General features: G+C 44.4%; 1 protein-coding gene across 1 annotated transcript in view; it reads right to left on the reverse strand.

Annotated features, from left to right (window-relative positions):
* The window catches only part of LOC131126084 (glutamate receptor ionotropic, NMDA 2C-like), a 51,238-nt gene extending 37,399 nt beyond the window's left edge, over positions 1-13,839 (reverse strand). The window contains exons 1-3 of the mRNA XM_058068266.2: positions 13,648-13,839; positions 7,039-7,396; positions 6,808-6,906 (exon numbers count right to left, since the gene is read on the reverse strand). Of these exons, the coding sequence (XP_057924249.2) occupies positions 6,808-6,906; positions 7,039-7,380 (441 nt within the window). The 5' untranslated portion in view covers positions 7,381-7,396; positions 13,648-13,839. The remainder of the gene's footprint in view (positions 1-6,807; positions 6,907-7,038; positions 7,397-13,647) is intronic.
* Positions 13,840-17,579: the final 3,740 nt, after the last annotated feature.

Genomic DNA, 17,579 nt, shown 5'->3' on the forward strand with positions numbered 1-17,579 from the left:
TCCAGTACTCTCTTGGCTTTGATCTTATCTTGGGGATCGGACGCATCGTGTCGTTTGTGATGATGTGACTTCTGAGTTCTCTGGTGTCACTTGCGGAGTTCCACAAGGATCAGTGTTCGACCCTCTTCTGTTCAACATTTACATGCTGCAGCTTGGCAACATCATTTGCAAACAGAAGATGAGCTTTCACTGTTATGCTGATGACACTCAGCTGTATGTGCCACTAAAGCTAACTGACCCACAGGACTGCTCTAATCTGGAGGTTTGTCTCGTTGATATCAAACATTGGATGTCCAGAGTCGCCTGTTTAAGGACACCGCCCTGAGCTTTGATAAAAGCATATTACCCAGAGTGACTCTGTGAAAAATCTGGGTGTGATATTGGACTCGACTCCTTTCATAAGCACATTGTTACTAAATGTTACTAAAACAGCATTTTTTCATATTGGCAGCATCGCAAAGATACGGCCTATTCTTTCCACTTCTGATGCAGAGACCCTCGTCCATGCATTTTTCACATCTTGCCTTGATTACTGTAATATATTGCTTTATGGTCTTCCAATGGCAAGTTTGAAAAGCCTGCAGTTAGTACAAAATGCTGCAGCACGACTTCTTACAAGGACATGTAAGTGAGACCATATTTCTCCAATACTAGCCAACTTGCACTGGCTCCCAGTTCATTTAAGATGTGACTTTAAGGTTCTTTTTCTTGTTTACAAAATATGACATGGGTCTATGTGGTTGACCTAGTTGTACCCTATGCTCCGTATAGAAACCCACGCTAGTCTTCTGACAATCCCGAGAGCTAGAAACAAATATGCGGGCCCCGCGTTGGCTGGTGATCATCCCAAGACCCGCGGCTGACCAACTCTCCTGATGGCATTACATCTTGGACCTGGACTATTATACTCTCTGTTTATACTTAATTGTCACATGTTAACCTCTCGACATCCATTCCTGCCTGGTCATCTTAGAAGGGGGATTTCCCCATCTGCATCCCCCTTCTCAAGGTTTCTTTTTCACTAATGGCTTTTGAGTTTTTCCTTGCCCGGATGGGGGTTCAGATCAGGGGATGTCGTCTATCGCCCATCGTCTATCGGCTTCCTGTTACTCAGAGAATAGACTTTAAAACAGCTGTGCTTCTACAAGTGTCTTCATGGTCTCGATGGCCAAAATACATCCCTGACATGGTAAAGTCACATCAACCATCTCCAGCTCTGAAAAGCTCAGGTAGTGGTCCCCTGAGGGTGTCCAGAGTCAGGACTAAACATGGTGAGGCAAAATCTGAAACAGTCTTCCAGATGATGAGCAACAATCCTCAACCTTGGCAATGTTCAAATCCAGGCTGCAAACACTTCTATTCAACTCTCCATGTCACTACTCCAACTGTTTGATCTACACTCTACCATTTTATTAATTTGTTTTTGTTTTCTGTAAAGCAAAAACGAAATAAGCAGTACGAAATAAAAAAAAATGCTTGCCTGTTGGTAGTTGGGTTGTGCGTGGTTTGTAAATACTGTAGGTGTGAATATTAATCATCCGTGTAGTCTTGGTAGTTGGTAGCGTTGTGTGCTGTGTATGCTCTGTAGTTATGCCCCTTTTCATTCCTCTTGTGTGCAGGTTCTGGCCTGATAAAGAGCAACTTCCATTCTAGCAGCTGGAGTATCTTTTCACCATCACGTTATGTTGACATAATTGTGTTCATAGATACAAAGATGTCAGATTATTTGGGAATAAAATGACGATAACAATTCCATGACCTGATTACAAAGTCTTTCTACTGTTTAAAGGCTATCACTTTCTGGAGAAAATGCCACTAAATGTGCTCACCAACGCTCACATTTAACAACACTGCTTTTTTAATAAGCATCTGTTCTCACATATGCATGTGTGTGTATGTGTGTGTGTGTGTGTGTGTGTGTGTGTGCGTGTGTACTAGCAGCTCACTTTCTGACGCTGGAGCAATGTGGCATTTGTTAGCATATTCTCAGTGTGTGTGTTAGCATACATTAGCATATGTGCATATCCATGCTGACATACAAGACGAGCCAGATATGATGTTTTTTTAACTAGCATGGATATTGTAATGAGTGTGATTATCATCTTTACTAATTCCACAATGACATGGAGTGCTTTCATAGCATAGTGAGGCATCTTCTCATATCAATGATTTATCAAATATGCATGTCAAAATATGCTAATTTGATGGCAGTTGGGGGGGGTCCTGTTCAGCGTCCACTCACAGGGTCGATCGGTATGCCTGCACAAGCTCAGAGCTTGGATTAGGATAAGTGTCGTATGTTTTATGGTTCCAAATGCAAAGTGTAGTCAATTTGTAGAATTTGAGAGACGTGAGGGGCTTCAGCTGTGATGTAAGAAGGTGCAAGAACGTCAGCTGCAATCCAAATATTCCCAATTTGAGGTGATATCTGTTGCAAGAAGGCAGCACTTTGGAGTAATGTTATCAGGGTGATAAAAACATGTCAGACACGTGCGGCCATAAAGAAGTTGTGAGGAGAAGGCGGGGAAGCCTCTGCGTTAAACTGTCAAAGCGCCTTTTGGGAGCCGACTCTCTGGGGCTCGTCTCCGAAGGCGAGGAGCTGTCATCTTTCCTCCGTCTCCCACAGCTGAGAGGCGATGAAAAACTCCCCACCACCACTGCAATCCCCCCGCCGGAGCCGTGAGCCTGAGGAATACCAAAAGAGTATCGCAGCCAGACTTGCCGTCATTCAGTGTAATCTCAGTCTGGGGTGGTTTGGGTCTCGCCCCGGGAGGCTGCGAGCCCCAGCAGAACACTGAGTGGCCGTAAAAATAGCACACATGCAAGACAGCATGGCGGGCTGTCATCCGAGCAGCATAAAAACTGCTGCTACGGGGGGTGCGTGCTCGGACCCCTGCTGTTTGTGCAGCAGCTACTTAAGGAAAGCTGCAGTTTTTGGGGACCTTGCCCATCATCCACAATCCTTATGAGAAACATGAATATAACATCATATATTTCTTTACCATTTTGATGAGAAAGAAGTTAATATGAGCTTGCTAACAATGCACGTCAATGGGAGGTACTTCTTTCAACTATGAAGCCCTGTCGGAAAACCTCTACTAACGTTGCATTACCAAGTACACTGATGATAAGATGTAATACTTACAGTATAGAATCTTGCCCTATTTTGATGATTTAAAACATTTCCAGAACTTCTTTCCTCACGCACGAACTACGTTCCGTGACTATAGCTAGCACATATTAACTCTTTTTCTTTCGCAAGAACGCACAGAAAAGGGGAAAAAATATGTGTTCATGTTTCATGTAAAGATCGGGAACAAAGTGTACTTCTCCTTTAAAAACAGCAGAGCATCCCTGGCATCGTTGCTGTTTTTGCAGGACAGCGTGTGACAGACAACATCTGGCCAGCCAAAGATGGGGTGTTTCTTAAGAAGCAGTAGGGAATACCGCTGAGCTTCTTTGGTGGCCTGCTTCTGCTTTCTGGATCACCAAGGCCGAGCCAGAGCTAGAAGTGAAGGTTTGTAGGGGAGTGGGGGGAGGGGGGGACAAATGCTGAAAGGAGGTCAAACTGGCCTGAATAAATAAAGAAGAGGGGGCCAAAAAAGGAAAGTGTGATCCAGTAAGCGATGTTCAATATCACAAATCAAACATGCATCAAGTTCATGTTGCTTTGTGACATAAGCACACACCTTGGTGACCAGCAACTTCTCTGACTTCACTTACATGCATCCACGCTCTCCAGCATCCCAGCCGTCATTGCAAACATCTTTTATTACATTATTATTATAATTATTAGCTTTTTATTACATGCACTTGACTCCACCCCATCCTCATCCATCCTATCCTCTTTGGAGGCCATTGACCACCTCGCAAGTCAGCCACAATACACTACACTGATACTGATACTACTACTGATACTGATATTGATACTGATACTCACTGCTGTGTTATTGTGCAATGACAATAAAGGAAGTCTGTCTGTCTGTACTACTCCTGATACTGATACTACTACTGATACTGATACTCATAATACTACTGATACTGATACTGTTACCGATACTGAAACTACTATGACTGATACTGATACTACTACTGATACTATTACTGATACTGATACTACTACTGATATTGCTACTGATACCAATACTGATACTATTACTGATACTGTTACTACTACTGATACTGTTACTACTACTGATACTGATACTACTACTGCTACTGTTACTGGTACTGGTACTGGTACTGGTACCGCTACCGCTACCACTACTGGTACTGTTACTGCTACTGCTAGTAGTAGTAGGAGTAGTCGTAGTAATAGTAGTAATGTTCATTGAAGACGTATGGGAATTTGATCTGCTACTAACAAACTAAGTAGTAAGTAAGTAACGTCTATTGTTTGTAATATGTAATATTATTTACTGCGACTGTTAACGTCTGTTGTTTGTATTATTTGAGTAGTCAGCACGGCAAAGATGAAGAATGAAAGATATTTTATGTGATGAATGAATTCGTCAACCAGACCTTTGTTGTCTTGGTAGAGGATTAGGTACATAGTATTAGGTACGGTAGATATTAGGTACAGTTTGCCCCTGTACCTAATATTGTGGCCAGACACACGCACACACATTTTCATTTCCTCCTTGCTACTTCTCACACGTGACAAAAGACTTCCTCTCCTCCCTTCCATCTTTTGTCCTGCTGCTTTTCCGTCTTTGTTGTTCTCCATTGAGAGGCCATGGCAACTATAAATAGGCGTCCTGGGAGGAGGGAGGGGACTGCTGCTTCTTTTCCTTTGCCATGATTATTGATAATCAAGCACTATTGAGCTCTTTACAAGCGACGGGGAGCGTGTCGTCGGCAGATCCATCTGCGCTGTTGCGTGAGACCTCCTTGGTGAGGAGAAGGAGGCCTCATGCAGGATGCGTCGTGGTCCATAGGCCACCTCATCCTCGGGAGCACAAAGGCTGTTAAACGGGCCGGCTTGACTAAATGGATCAAAAGTGCAGGAAAAGTTGGAGCCGATGCTTTGGGAGTTTTGGGGATAAGATCTCATAGCCGCGGGGGCCGGGGCCTCCTGAAGGGTCTCATTAAGGCTTTTAATGGGGTCCTGGTGACACATCCTTAATTGAATTCAACACACAAGTCAGATGCACTCAGTCAACTTCTCTTTCCACCATCCATTCCTGCTCTTGTGTCATGTAGGCGGTATGGATAACAGATCAAAACACATCTAAACGCCAAGCAGCCATTGGCTCCTGGCGGCCACAGCGGACACAACCAAGCTGCCCCGTCAGCCACATATTTTTTGCAGTGGATCTTTAAAAACAGCTGAAGACTCATGTCATATAGAGTATCTTTGACAAGATTGCTTATTTTCTTGTATGACCTCTTCATGCTGATTTTATCCATTTGGTGATGTCAAGATATAACATTCATTTTCTACCGCTTATCCTCACAAGGGTCGCAGGGGTGCTGGAGCCTATCCCAGCTGTCTTCGGGCGAGAGGCGGGATCCACCCTGGACTGGTGGCCAGCCAATCACAGGGCACATATAGACAAACAACTATTCCCCCAATTTGGGGTCGCCAATGAAGCCAACGTGTTTTTAGAATGGGGAGGACGCCCACGCATGCATGGGGAAAACATGCAAACTCCACACAGAGAAGGCCGAGGGAGGAATTGAACTCGGGTCTTCTAGCTGTGTCGCCTGCGCGCTCACCACTGATACAACATTTCTCTATACAAAATAAAAATAATAGAAAACCAAAGTGTAGGTAGAAATTCGGCCCCCTTCCATCAGCTTTCTAAAAATGTGTCCCCCAAAGTCCCCCAAAGCAATTTACTGCACCAGCCCAGACCTGCGGTGTAAATCCAGCCTAGGAGAAGCCACGATTGGGTATAAAACCCTCATTTCTGGCCATAGGTGACACTGGTCCTGTGGGCCATGTGGCCTGATGGATGAGGCATCAGCCCCTGGAGCTGGGGATTTGGGGCGGGCGTGGGGGGGTGGGGGAGGGGGAATCACCCACATGCTATTTGATCTGTGCTGGTGAAAGAATTCTACAAGTAGCATTGCTCTTGGAGGTGCCATACCCTAGAGGGCGGAGCTCAACATGCTGCAGTGCTTTGATTGGCTGACAAAGAAGGTGCCCCTTTTTTCAAACAAATTGCAAAACAAAAGGACCCCAGATGAGAACAAATGCATCACAGGGTAGAAGCTCCAGTGCTCCGGAGCAAGGCCTCTCTCCATCGCCATGTTTGTGTGTGAGGCGAGGCTGTTGCCTCGCTTGTCTACGTGTGAGAGAGCGTCCGCTAAAAATAGGAGGTGTTGATGATAGCGGGTGCGAGGGGGGAGCAAGTGCGGAGGAAGAGATGAGTGGCGGGGAGTTGGGTAAAGCAGGAGAAACATTGCTTCCTGCCGTCCATCAAAGAATGAGATGCCTGTTAAATGAGACTCAGAGATGAATGATGACAATCTCTTCTCATCATAGTTGTTCCTCCCAGCACTTCATGCTTCGCGCATCCAACAGATTAGAGGCTGAATGAGGTCAAAGGCTGCCGTCAAATGCTAGCATGCAAGGTGATGGCTGCAAAGGGGAGTTTGACGTGTATCATATAGCCCGTTCTTGATGCGGGGATGTTTAAATGAGCTTTTCTTAGTCAGTCCTAAGTCATCAAAGACCACATCAGTCTTTTCCAGCCTCACCAGGTGCCTGTGCACCGCGGTTCCAGACTTACACAGCATGCAAGACTTTAGAGGGAAAACTACTGGGAAAAGATCTTGGCAGTAAGACTGGATCAGTGGTACCTTGTACGGGATGACCACAGCTGAGCCACCACTGATGCCCACGATTGGCAGAGTGGTCTGGGTAGACAAGAAGTCCAGGATTTGTGCCACCTCAGCCACCTGAAGACACAAAGTCAGATGATTATAAGATATTGGCACCGCTGGTGTTTCTTGTCCTCAGCAGATTGGTGACAATGCACCAGTAACAGTCCCCCCTCCCAATACAGGTACTGCACATTTCATTCATCTTACCTGTGCACCTGAACTCGACCCCACGTCGTCCTCAAACACTACGCCGTGCAGCTTCTCTTTCGCCATGGTATCACAGAGGCGTGTCAGCAGGTCTCGAGGGTTGGTGTCATTGACCAGCACCGTCACCGGGCTCACCACCACAGGTAGGTCCACAAAGTTCTCACCGCTCAGCCGACCTCTCACCTCATTCTGGTAGCTGGAGCCGCTGAACACCACGGCCACGTTGATGGACGAGTGCAGGAGGAGGGGCCGGGCGCGAAGGGTGCCCGGGGATGCGGTGAGGAGGAGAAGGAGGAGGAAGGGCCAGGTCGAGGGCGGAGGGTGTCTCCTGGGAGCTGCCATGTTGGCACCCTACTGCCTGCAGAGAGAGGACAATCATCCAGGCTGCTTTACGTTTAATCCTTCAGTGCATCCACTATTTCACTCCCCTGCCCTTTTGTAGTATTAGCCCTGCATTTAGACTCTTGCAGAAAACTATGTGTGTGAAAGCGTGTGCACATGTAATCCATTCTAATCCGGCCCCTAGTGTCATGGCTGTAATCACCTCGCCATCGCCACATGTCTACATGAGTCACAGGCGACCCGGAAGCTTCCAAACTGTTGTATGTCGTATCATGCTGTTGTGTGTATTTTCTTCTGTTAGCCAACTCTTCTTCTGCATCCCTGTTGTGTTGCTTGTGCTGTTATTTTTCTGGTAAATACAATAAATGGTGGTGCTGTTTGAGCCTATGGGCAAGGTGGCACAAGGTGGCACAAGGTGGCACAAGGTGGCGTGAGGTGGCACAAGGTGGCACAAGGTGGCGCAAGGTGGCGCAAGGTGGCAGAGTGTGATGCACCTTACGCTCTGGTAATTTGGTCCAGCGCACCACTGTGAGCTGTGGTTGGTTGAGGTGAGGTGTTGCGGTGTCGAGGGGTCATGTGGTTATGGTGTTTAGGTTAGCAGGTCATTATTCATGCTGGAAGAATGCTGGTCCCAGCAAGTCTTCCAGTGCTTTGTACAGATAAAGACATTTCAAAGAGGGTTGGCCTCCAATGCGCTAATGACCACAAATCTTCACCACAAACCAAAGGTGGCACCACAAACGTCATTTGGGGTGTCCAAGTCACCTGAACTTCCATGGCCAGTCAAAGCCTGCAATGAGGTCTGGCTAGGAAATGGTCCATCCTGATTGGACGTGTTAAATGGGATGGCTGCCACCATCCAGCTCCCCTTGTTCTGGCGAGAACATGGCTCCACAAAGCCAGGCTCTGTGGTCAAGATGCAACTTGACAAAATCATCATCATCAGAGTGTTTGACATCATATTATTCTACTTGCCAGTGTATTTGACAAAAAATGAGTGTCATTGTTATGGAGCATTATGAGGACTTTCCAAGAGATTATGATTGCTAAAAGCAACACTGCCGCTGCCAAGAGAGCGAGGAATGGCCGCTGATGGAATAATGCTGAGCATTTAATGGGCAGGTTAACACTGATTTATTTATACAAACTATACCCTACTAGTCTTTTCCTTTATCAACATTGCACAACTTTGACATTTTAATACTTCATCTTTCAAAAAACCATTGGAGCAAAAAAGTATTTGAAATATTTGAAACAGGTCTTTGTGTTGTATCCTGTTATGACCACTAGGTCATCACTAGTGGTGATGTGAGTACTCAAGCAAGGTTTATGTCTGCTAATGTTGGCGAATTATTCATATTTCATACTGCATGTTATTCTTGCATTCTAGCATATTCCGTCGTCTGAGAATCTATCTCTCTGATAGATAATATCATGGAAAACTCTTTTTTTCTATTTCTTTTCTCCATGTCCCCTCGGGAACCTTATAGATTTTCAATAAATGGCAACGCCATCTCGGAATGAGTCAAATAGTGAAAGAATGGTGCTTTCATAGCTGATTTTAAGGCGAAAGCCTGGGCATAACCTTGCCCTGATGCATCTAGCCTCATGAAAGCAAATTTGATCTGAATTTATGAATCATTTCCCTACTTAAAAACAGCATAGACCAGCACAGAACAGCATAGACCAGCATACCTTGTGTTTTCCTGCTGGTATGCTCCATATGCTGGTCTATGCTGTTTTTTCCAGCAGGGTGCTCATGCAACCTTTTGGTCTCTGCTAGTGTGGTGGAGAAGCCTACCAGTATCGGATGCTGGTAAGACAAGACAAGGATAGATGTAGTATGCTGGTAAGACCAGCAAAACCAACATACTGTATACTGCTTGGATGCTGGCATCCTGGTGATTGGATGCTGGTGACTAACCTGTGAAACTGTAGTAGTTGCCTGGTCTGATGATAAAAGCCAAAGAACATGAAAATATTGCGAGAGTTTACAAACACATTCAAAATAACGATTCAGGGACATTCGAGATCGCTACTCCAGGTGCCTTTTACACAGATACTCACAAAGACAAAGGTTTCCCAAGGCTCAAACGTTTTAGAACATTTAGAACGTTTAGAGCTTTTCAAACTTCATTTCTACCATTGCTAGCTTGGGCTTCACAGAGAGAAGAAAAAAACGTCAAAGATTGCGAGAAGAGTACTCACTCTTCCTGTCACTGAAATGATTGTCTCACTAACATGGTGGTATAATGTGGTAGGGGTTATTCGGAGTATAAAAGAATAGGGAAAAGAGGTAAGAAAATCCTCCATTCCTGACTGGTGCTGGTCCACCAGCATACACCAGCATGGTGTACATTTTGGGACTCTTTATATTCTAGGAGTCACAAGAAAAGTATTCTAGTTGTAAGAATGAGGGCCAAGCAAACGTTATTTACTCCAACTGTTTGAAAGAAGACATGTTGTCCCGTTAATCTAATTTGGGCTTCTTTCAAGTATGGCTGTTTTTGCAGTGTAGTTGTTATTATTGTATTCATAACATAAAGATATGATATACATAACATCCACAATGACGTACAGTCCCTGCTGATGCCCGACACCTCCAGCCTTTGCTATGCAGGATGGACGCCTCATGAAGTATTGATGAGGTCAGCGTTGGGGTGAAATCACAGGCAGGCCAATCAGGTTTGGACGTTCCTCGTGAATGTTAAGCACTTCCCCTCCCACCAACAAGGAGCTTTTAGGACTCCTGGGAGTGGAGGAAATGAACCCTAATGAGCTCCAGGCTCGATATTTCATGGTCCCCACAGAGGTCCTCACCTTGGCTGCTCGTGGGACAAGAAAGCAACTTGATTTTCTCACTTTCTTTTCTCCACAGTTGTGAATATTACTGTGGAACAATGGTGCCAAGTGGCGGTCCCAATGGATGTGGTGTTAAACACATGCTGAGGTAGCCAGTAGCTAAATGCAATACAGCCATTGGTCATGTGACATCATTTCCATAGCAATAAAAGCACACAGGTGGGCTTTCTTTGCACTTCTTTGATAATGTGCGTCATGTCGGCATCATCTGTGGGGTAATTAACAGCCCCCCCTTTCCTTTGATAGAAAAGCCCGGCCTTTCAAATCAACACAGGGGTTAAAAGCACCACTCTTCATGCTGCTGCATATCACTCATTCATCTAAATAAGGTCTCCATGCTCCTGGGGGCCTTTAGGTGCACGCTGCAAACAAAAGCCGTGGTTATTAGTTGCTGCCGCCAGACGAGCGTCAGTTGCTACGACGGGTCGAGATTGGAAATGATGGACAGGAGAGCAAAGTAACCTTTGGTCCCACGTGGTCTCCAAAAGCCATCTCTGATACTGCAATGTCGACACGTTCAAATGCTCAGCCTGTTGATTGGGAGCTGATTGACTGAGCTTTACTTGATCAAGATGGTAGCGAAGTGGTGGAGGTATTCACAGGATAGTCTCATATAACATTGTAAGTCTGTAATGTGTAATGAAAGTGATCCTTGACACTTTGGTGATTCATGCAAACATGGCAAACGGGGAAATAATCAGTCAGCTTTGTTAACTCTAGTTTTCTCAAAAGCACCGCGCTAAGTACGACAAGTTTTCCAACTGACTTTACATTACCAGCTGAACCAGCCCAAGCAAGCAGACAATAAAACAGAGTCATTGACTGATGCACGATGGTGCCTGCTGTCTTGTGAAATGCACTGTGTAGTTATGAAACAAGTTTGAGATAGCAAGGTGCATATTGCATCGAATTGAGAGGGATGTAATATTTATTTATTTGATTGTCTGCACCAGGCATGTGCAGAACAAGTGTAAACAAAGCACATTTCAGCACATTTTCATTTTCAAGCTGTGAAGAGCCAGAGGTCACAGAAAGGTAAGGTTAGCCAGAAGTGACAACAAATTATTATTATTTCACAATAATGCTGTTTCAGGAAGCACAAAGGGGCTCAATGGTTAAAAACTGTTGTTCGGAAATGGAGGTCCATCAAACCTTCGCAGTCTCTGCTACTCATTGCTATAGCTCCCATGTTCTGAACACTTACTACCACCTTTGTCTGCATACAACAACACACTGCACACTGTACATGACAACACTACACAACACTACCCTATACATGACAATCCTACACAGCACTACTCTATACAAGACAATACTACACAACACTACTTCTATACATGACAATACTACACAACACTACTCTATACAAGACACAACAGTATACAAGAGTTCAGTACACTAGAGTATATATACACTACACTGAATACACCGCTCTAGAAAAAAAATATAGTACCCTACACTGTGCAGAGTGTATTGCAGTAGAGTAGAGGTAGTACACTGTAGTAGGGTAGAGAGTGAATACAATAATCGGTGCTATGATGGCGTGGTCATGCTGAGACCCAAAGTAGATGGAAAAGCAGAGAGGATCTACTTGATGGGATGGGGATCCTCATTCTCCTCATCCTCATCCTCCTCATCATCAGTCACCAGGGGATTATCAACATGTGTTGATGTGCATGTTCATTGTCGCTGAAGTTAGCGTTATGCTAATATATATATATATATATATATATATATATACACATATATATATATATATATATATATATAGAGAGAGAGAGAGAGAGAGAGAGAGAGAGAGAGAGAGAGAGAGAGAGAGAGAGAGAGAGAGAGAGAGAGAGAGAGAGAGAGAGCTAAGCTAACTATAGCTTGGGCTAAGTCATTGCGTTAATGACGTTAACGGAAGGTCCCTTTAATGGCTGAAAAAAACCGCATTCCTCCTGTTTGAACCTCGGCCCCCACCGTAGTTTGGTTGACGCATAGTAACTCTGTAGCCACAAGCTGGAACAAATATTGATGGGAAATGGAGAAAGAAAAGAGTATTTAGATTGGTAAAGTTAGCTTCAAAGCCCTGGTAGATGGCTCTTGTAGCAAGACCAAAGTTATTTGTATCTACTGTCCCTGTGTTTGACTTATCGTGGATTACATGGCCTGCCAGAGACTGGAGCGGTGCAGGTATTGTTTTTATTGTCATATACAGTGCTACCTTGGCATAAGAGTGGCCCAACTAACCAGTGCTTTTCACATTTTCATATCTCTCTGATGATTTTTGCATTGAACTGCCAACTAAATTGGAGTTCCAGCTGCTATTGACGGGCTGTCAATGTGATGACCGTGGTTGAAGTCCAGTGTTTTGCTAGCATTAGCCATTTAGCATAAAACTACCACTGTGATGCACATTAGCACTCAAAGTCATCAAATCTTACCTTTATGCATTCCCACACAGTATTAGCATTCGGGAGCAATTATGAGTTGAACGAAAAAGGGGGAAAATACATCCAAATACATCCATATGGCCCTCTTTGAATCGGAGAACATGGATGCTGCGTTCAATGACCGTCGAAAAAGTAGGACAACTCGCAACTAGCATTAAACATTCCAAAACTGAGGGATTTCTAATGAATAGTTCCAGTATTGTAATAAAATAATATTTACTGTAATATAATGATGAATGTCTATGTATCTTAATGTGTTTTAAAAGAGAAATGAAATGACATTAGGTTTGCAATTGTTATGATATGTGATATGTTTGCACTATTGCCCTATGTTTTTAGGTATTTTCATTTCACAATAATCTTTTCTTAATGTTCCTAAATAGGCTTTTTTACTCAAAAACATTTAGAATTTAAATCCAATATCATAAATAAACACATCTTATTTTGAGCTGACACAAATAAACAAAAACATGTTAGTGTGAGAGTTCTCACTTGCTCACATTTTGTATTTGCTGAACGTTTGTGGGCGAGTTTAAAAGCTAATATGCTAATAATAAATAAAAAAAAGTCATACAAAAATATGCTTGCTGACTGTATTTTTTGAAATAATGGCCCATAGTTCCAATAATTTTATGTAATTATCATTTTAGTTGCACATCACAAAGAGATTTCCCCTACTTATTATAGATAAAAAGGTATTTCTCCCTGCGATTAAATGCAATTTTGAGTTAACTATGGACAAAATGCGATAATATATACATATATATATATATATATATATATATATATATATATATATATATACACATATATATGTACGTATATATATATGTATGTGTGTATGTATACATATATGTATATTATGTTTATATTCCACTCTTACACCAGTCTTCCACTTGAACATCATTTGGCTTTTAATGGTCAATTGTTAAGCTGCTGTGTGTGCGTGCGTGCGTGCGTGCGTGCTCACCTGGGCTTCCCATGGTCATCGAGCAACAACCCCCACCACTCCATCCCGCCTCCCAACGTCAGTCACTTGTCGGAGTTAAGAGCTTCCAGCATTCACGTAGCTTCCTGGCCCCCAGCTGTGCCAAGACACACTCAATACCCTCCTTTTGATTCTTTTGTGCTCCGGTGTCTGGTTCTGATGTTTGAGATGAGGAGGGACATGGGTGGGGGGGTTGATGGCAGTTAACGCTTCCACTTCCCGGCCACCGCCACCCTTCCCTGGTCCCTCGTCCAGAGCCGAGCATCCATGGGAAGTCAACAAAGTTTTCTTGCGTGTGTGCAGGAAGTCCAGCGGTGAGGATGAGGATGGGGATGAGGATAATCAGGATGAAACCAGCATGAGAGTGGAGTTCTTGGCAGGAAGCATCAGGAATAAGATCCGCCGGGTCAGCGGTGGACTAGCAGGTCCGCATCCTGTTGATTTTTTGGAGGAAGTTTGTCCGCCTCTTCTCACCTTTTCATCCCTCCTCTGTTGGCATGTGTGGTGGGAAAATAAGAGCGTGAGGATTTAGCCTCCCTTGCGTCCTCGCTCGCTCACTTCAACCCCTCCTACTCCTCCTCCTCTTCCTCACCACGCTCCCTTTTCCTCGCCATTATTCATTTTCCTCATCACACCAGCCCTTTTCTTTTTTTGTGCCCTTCAAGTGGCTGATACAACGTATGTCACATGAACATCAGCCAAATCCCCCAAAATGAGTTGGAAGTCATTTTGAAAGTTTGAGTGGTGCTGATGAAAATCGATCACATGACTGTCAGGTGAAGCGAAACTACTCAGGTCACAAAATCTTCATCAGTTGTTTTGCACTGCATCACAGCAGGAAGCTGATGGTTTTAAGCTGATGGAGACCTGACTGTCAGGTGCTCACATTGGCAAAAGAAATCAGGTACCATTTGGAACAGTGGATGCACCCTGGGGACCAAACATTGTGCTCATTTGAGGTCTTGGACTCAATATCCATATATCCAATATCCATGCTCAGGATGAACCTTTTTTCCCACAATGATTTCTACAATTCCATGATGCCCTTCATGGCAAGGACATTTGCATATACGTATGTCTAGAGTGGACTCTTTGTTCTTTATGTATCCACGGTGTCTATGTGAGGGAGGAGCCTTGTTACAAACCAGTATCTGTTAGGGATAATGCATTTTTGCTGGATATGAGTATGAAAGGAGTACAGTTTGTTATTACCCGTATTCATGTGTAAATAAGTGCTCATTATGTATTCACTCTTCACGCTCTGTGGTTGGCCAATCACACGCAGCCACAGAGGAGCTGAGCGGTGCCTCATTCACGTACGGAGTGCAATTGGCAAGTTCAAAACGTCTCACACTGCCTCCACTTTCTTAGGTTTTCTTCAGCTGGCCTCCATTTGGGTTTGGATCTAAACTTAGTGGGTACACTTGTGTCGTAACGTACAGTGCATTTGACAGGACAGCACTGTGCAGGCTTGTGTTACGTGAGCCACTTATGCATCAGGGGTAGCATGAGTGCTATTTTCCTTGAAATTAATTTTTGTCTTATTCCACAAAGTCACCATAAAACAGGCGTGCCACCCACAGTTTAAAAATTTAGCAATTTTTCTGTTGGCAGTAAACAGACAGTGTTAACAGTAACCCATTGACTGGCCACTACATTAGGTACACCTGCACAGAGGCTACATGGAATCATCTGTATGGCCATGGTCAAATATTACACCCCCCTGTCAATATGCTGCACTATGCACGTTGAAATCTTCAACTTTGTTCGTATGCTGTGCATTCTACCAGAGAGCTGAATACGGCTTGTTGTGTCACTGCTCGTATTTTTTCCCCCTTTGCTGTCGTCTAATTTGGCTGGTGAGATCAAGTTACTTGGTAATGATTCCCCTATTTGCCATCATTGCATGTTTGCATTAGGGTTGGGAATCTCAGCACTGAGGACGATTTGATACACATCTCGATGCACTGCCAGCGATACAATACTTTTAACAATACATGTAATTTTCTGGTGATACGATGTGATACGATGCACCCTCTTCCCGATGCGATACGATACATTGTGATACGATACGATGCGATAATCATTTAGTTCACATCAAGCAATCTGATATGATATGGTGCAATTTCTTGCGATATGATGCAATTCCTGCCCATTTATGTGCCCTGTGATTGGCTGGCGACCAGTCCAGGGTGCACCCCGCCTCTCGCCCGAAGACAGCTGGTATAGGCTCCAGCACCCCCGCGCGACCCTCGTGAGGAAAAGCGGTAGAAAATGAATGAATGAATGAATGATGCAATTCAACATGAATTGCAAATAATGCATGAGTGGTAACATTGTGGGAACGTTAGCACAGAGTTAGCATGACAGTTAGCATGAAACCTCCTGTTTTTAGCGTGTTGATCATGACAGACGTTTGTTTCTTCCTCGCTTGTCGCGCTCGCCACGATCACGCCGGCCGACAGGCGTTTGAGGCTTTAACAACTCTTTGAGTTTGTTTGCGGCGCAGCTGATGAAAGGCAGGCAGTGTGGTCAGGTGACAGGCCCTCGGCAGCTATAAATACACATGGTACAGCGCTGAAATAGAAAGGTTTGAGGCCCGATGATGATGACGCTCCAGAGGTGGGACAGAACACTTCGAGACCCGACCCATGAGTCTCTGATCGTGATGCGTTTATGGCACAAGAATGCTGCTCACACATTTTATCATATTATTGTGTTTGCGCTTTGCACGGATGCCTGGTTTGACTTCTTGTGAAGACGTTTCTGTCGGACTGCATGTGTCAGCGCTGTCGTCAGCAACTTGACTAGAGCTCCGAGCCAAAAGCAACTCCGCCTCCGTCTTCCCAAATGGCTTTTTTTTTCATTTCATTTCCACAGATAAGTTAGCCACTAGCTAAACAACGGCCCCAAAGCCTGACAGCTCGGTAATCTTAAAGTCGTGCATAGGCACATTTCTCACTTGGCAACTTTATGGGGTAGCAGGGGGTCAGGGAAAGTGTCCCGAGCAGCTAATTCATCTCCAAATCTTATCTTTCTAATGACACACAAGGTCGCTGTCAAAACACACAACTGGAAGAAAGTTGGAGCCACTTATGCCCACTCTTCTATGTCGCTTATCCTCACTCAGGTGGGGGTATGCTGGAGCCTATCCCAGCTGTCTTTGGGTGAGAGCGGAGTACACCCTGGATTGTTGGCCAGCCAATCACAAGGCACATATAGACAAACAACCATTCACACTCACAGGGAGAACATGCAAACTCCACACAGAGACGCCCAAGCGGAGATTCCAACCCAGGTCTTCCTGATCTCCTGACTGTGTGGCGAACATGCTAACCACTCACTCACCGTGCGACCTCCCATGGACACATTCAGGCAAAATGATTGAAAAAAATATATATCAAAAATCAAATAAGTTCATGTCATGTGATGTACATGGATATCAATGTTGGGACAATGTTGTCAATGTTGGGATGTTGGGGTTATGGTATGGGCAGACATCTGTTATGGACCAAGAACTCAGATGCATTTTATGGATGGCATTTGAATACCTTGAGATACCTTGATGAGACCTGAGGCCCATTGTTGTGGCATACATCCATGAACATTACCTCATGTTTCAGCAAGATATTGCACGGCCCCATGTTGCAAGGATCTGTACACAATTCTTGGAAGCTGAAAATGTCCCAGTTCTTGCATGGGCAGTGTACTCACCGAACATGTCACCCATTGAGCATGTTTGGGATGTGCTTGACCGGCGTATACGACAGCGTGTACCAGTTCCCACTGATATCCAGCAACTTTGCACACCCATTGAAGAGGAGTGGATCAACATTCCACAGGCCACAATTGACAATCCGATCAACTCTATGTAAAGAAGGTGTGTTGCACTGCATGAGGGAAATGATTGATTG

This window comes from Doryrhamphus excisus, linkage group LG2 (genome assembly GCF_037039965.1).
Source record: "Doryrhamphus excisus strain RoL-2023G ecotype Guam linkage group LG2, RoL_Dexc_Guam_v1.1, whole genome shotgun sequence".
Classification (NCBI taxonomy): Eukaryota; Metazoa; Chordata; class Actinopteri; order Syngnathiformes; family Syngnathidae; genus Doryrhamphus; species Doryrhamphus excisus.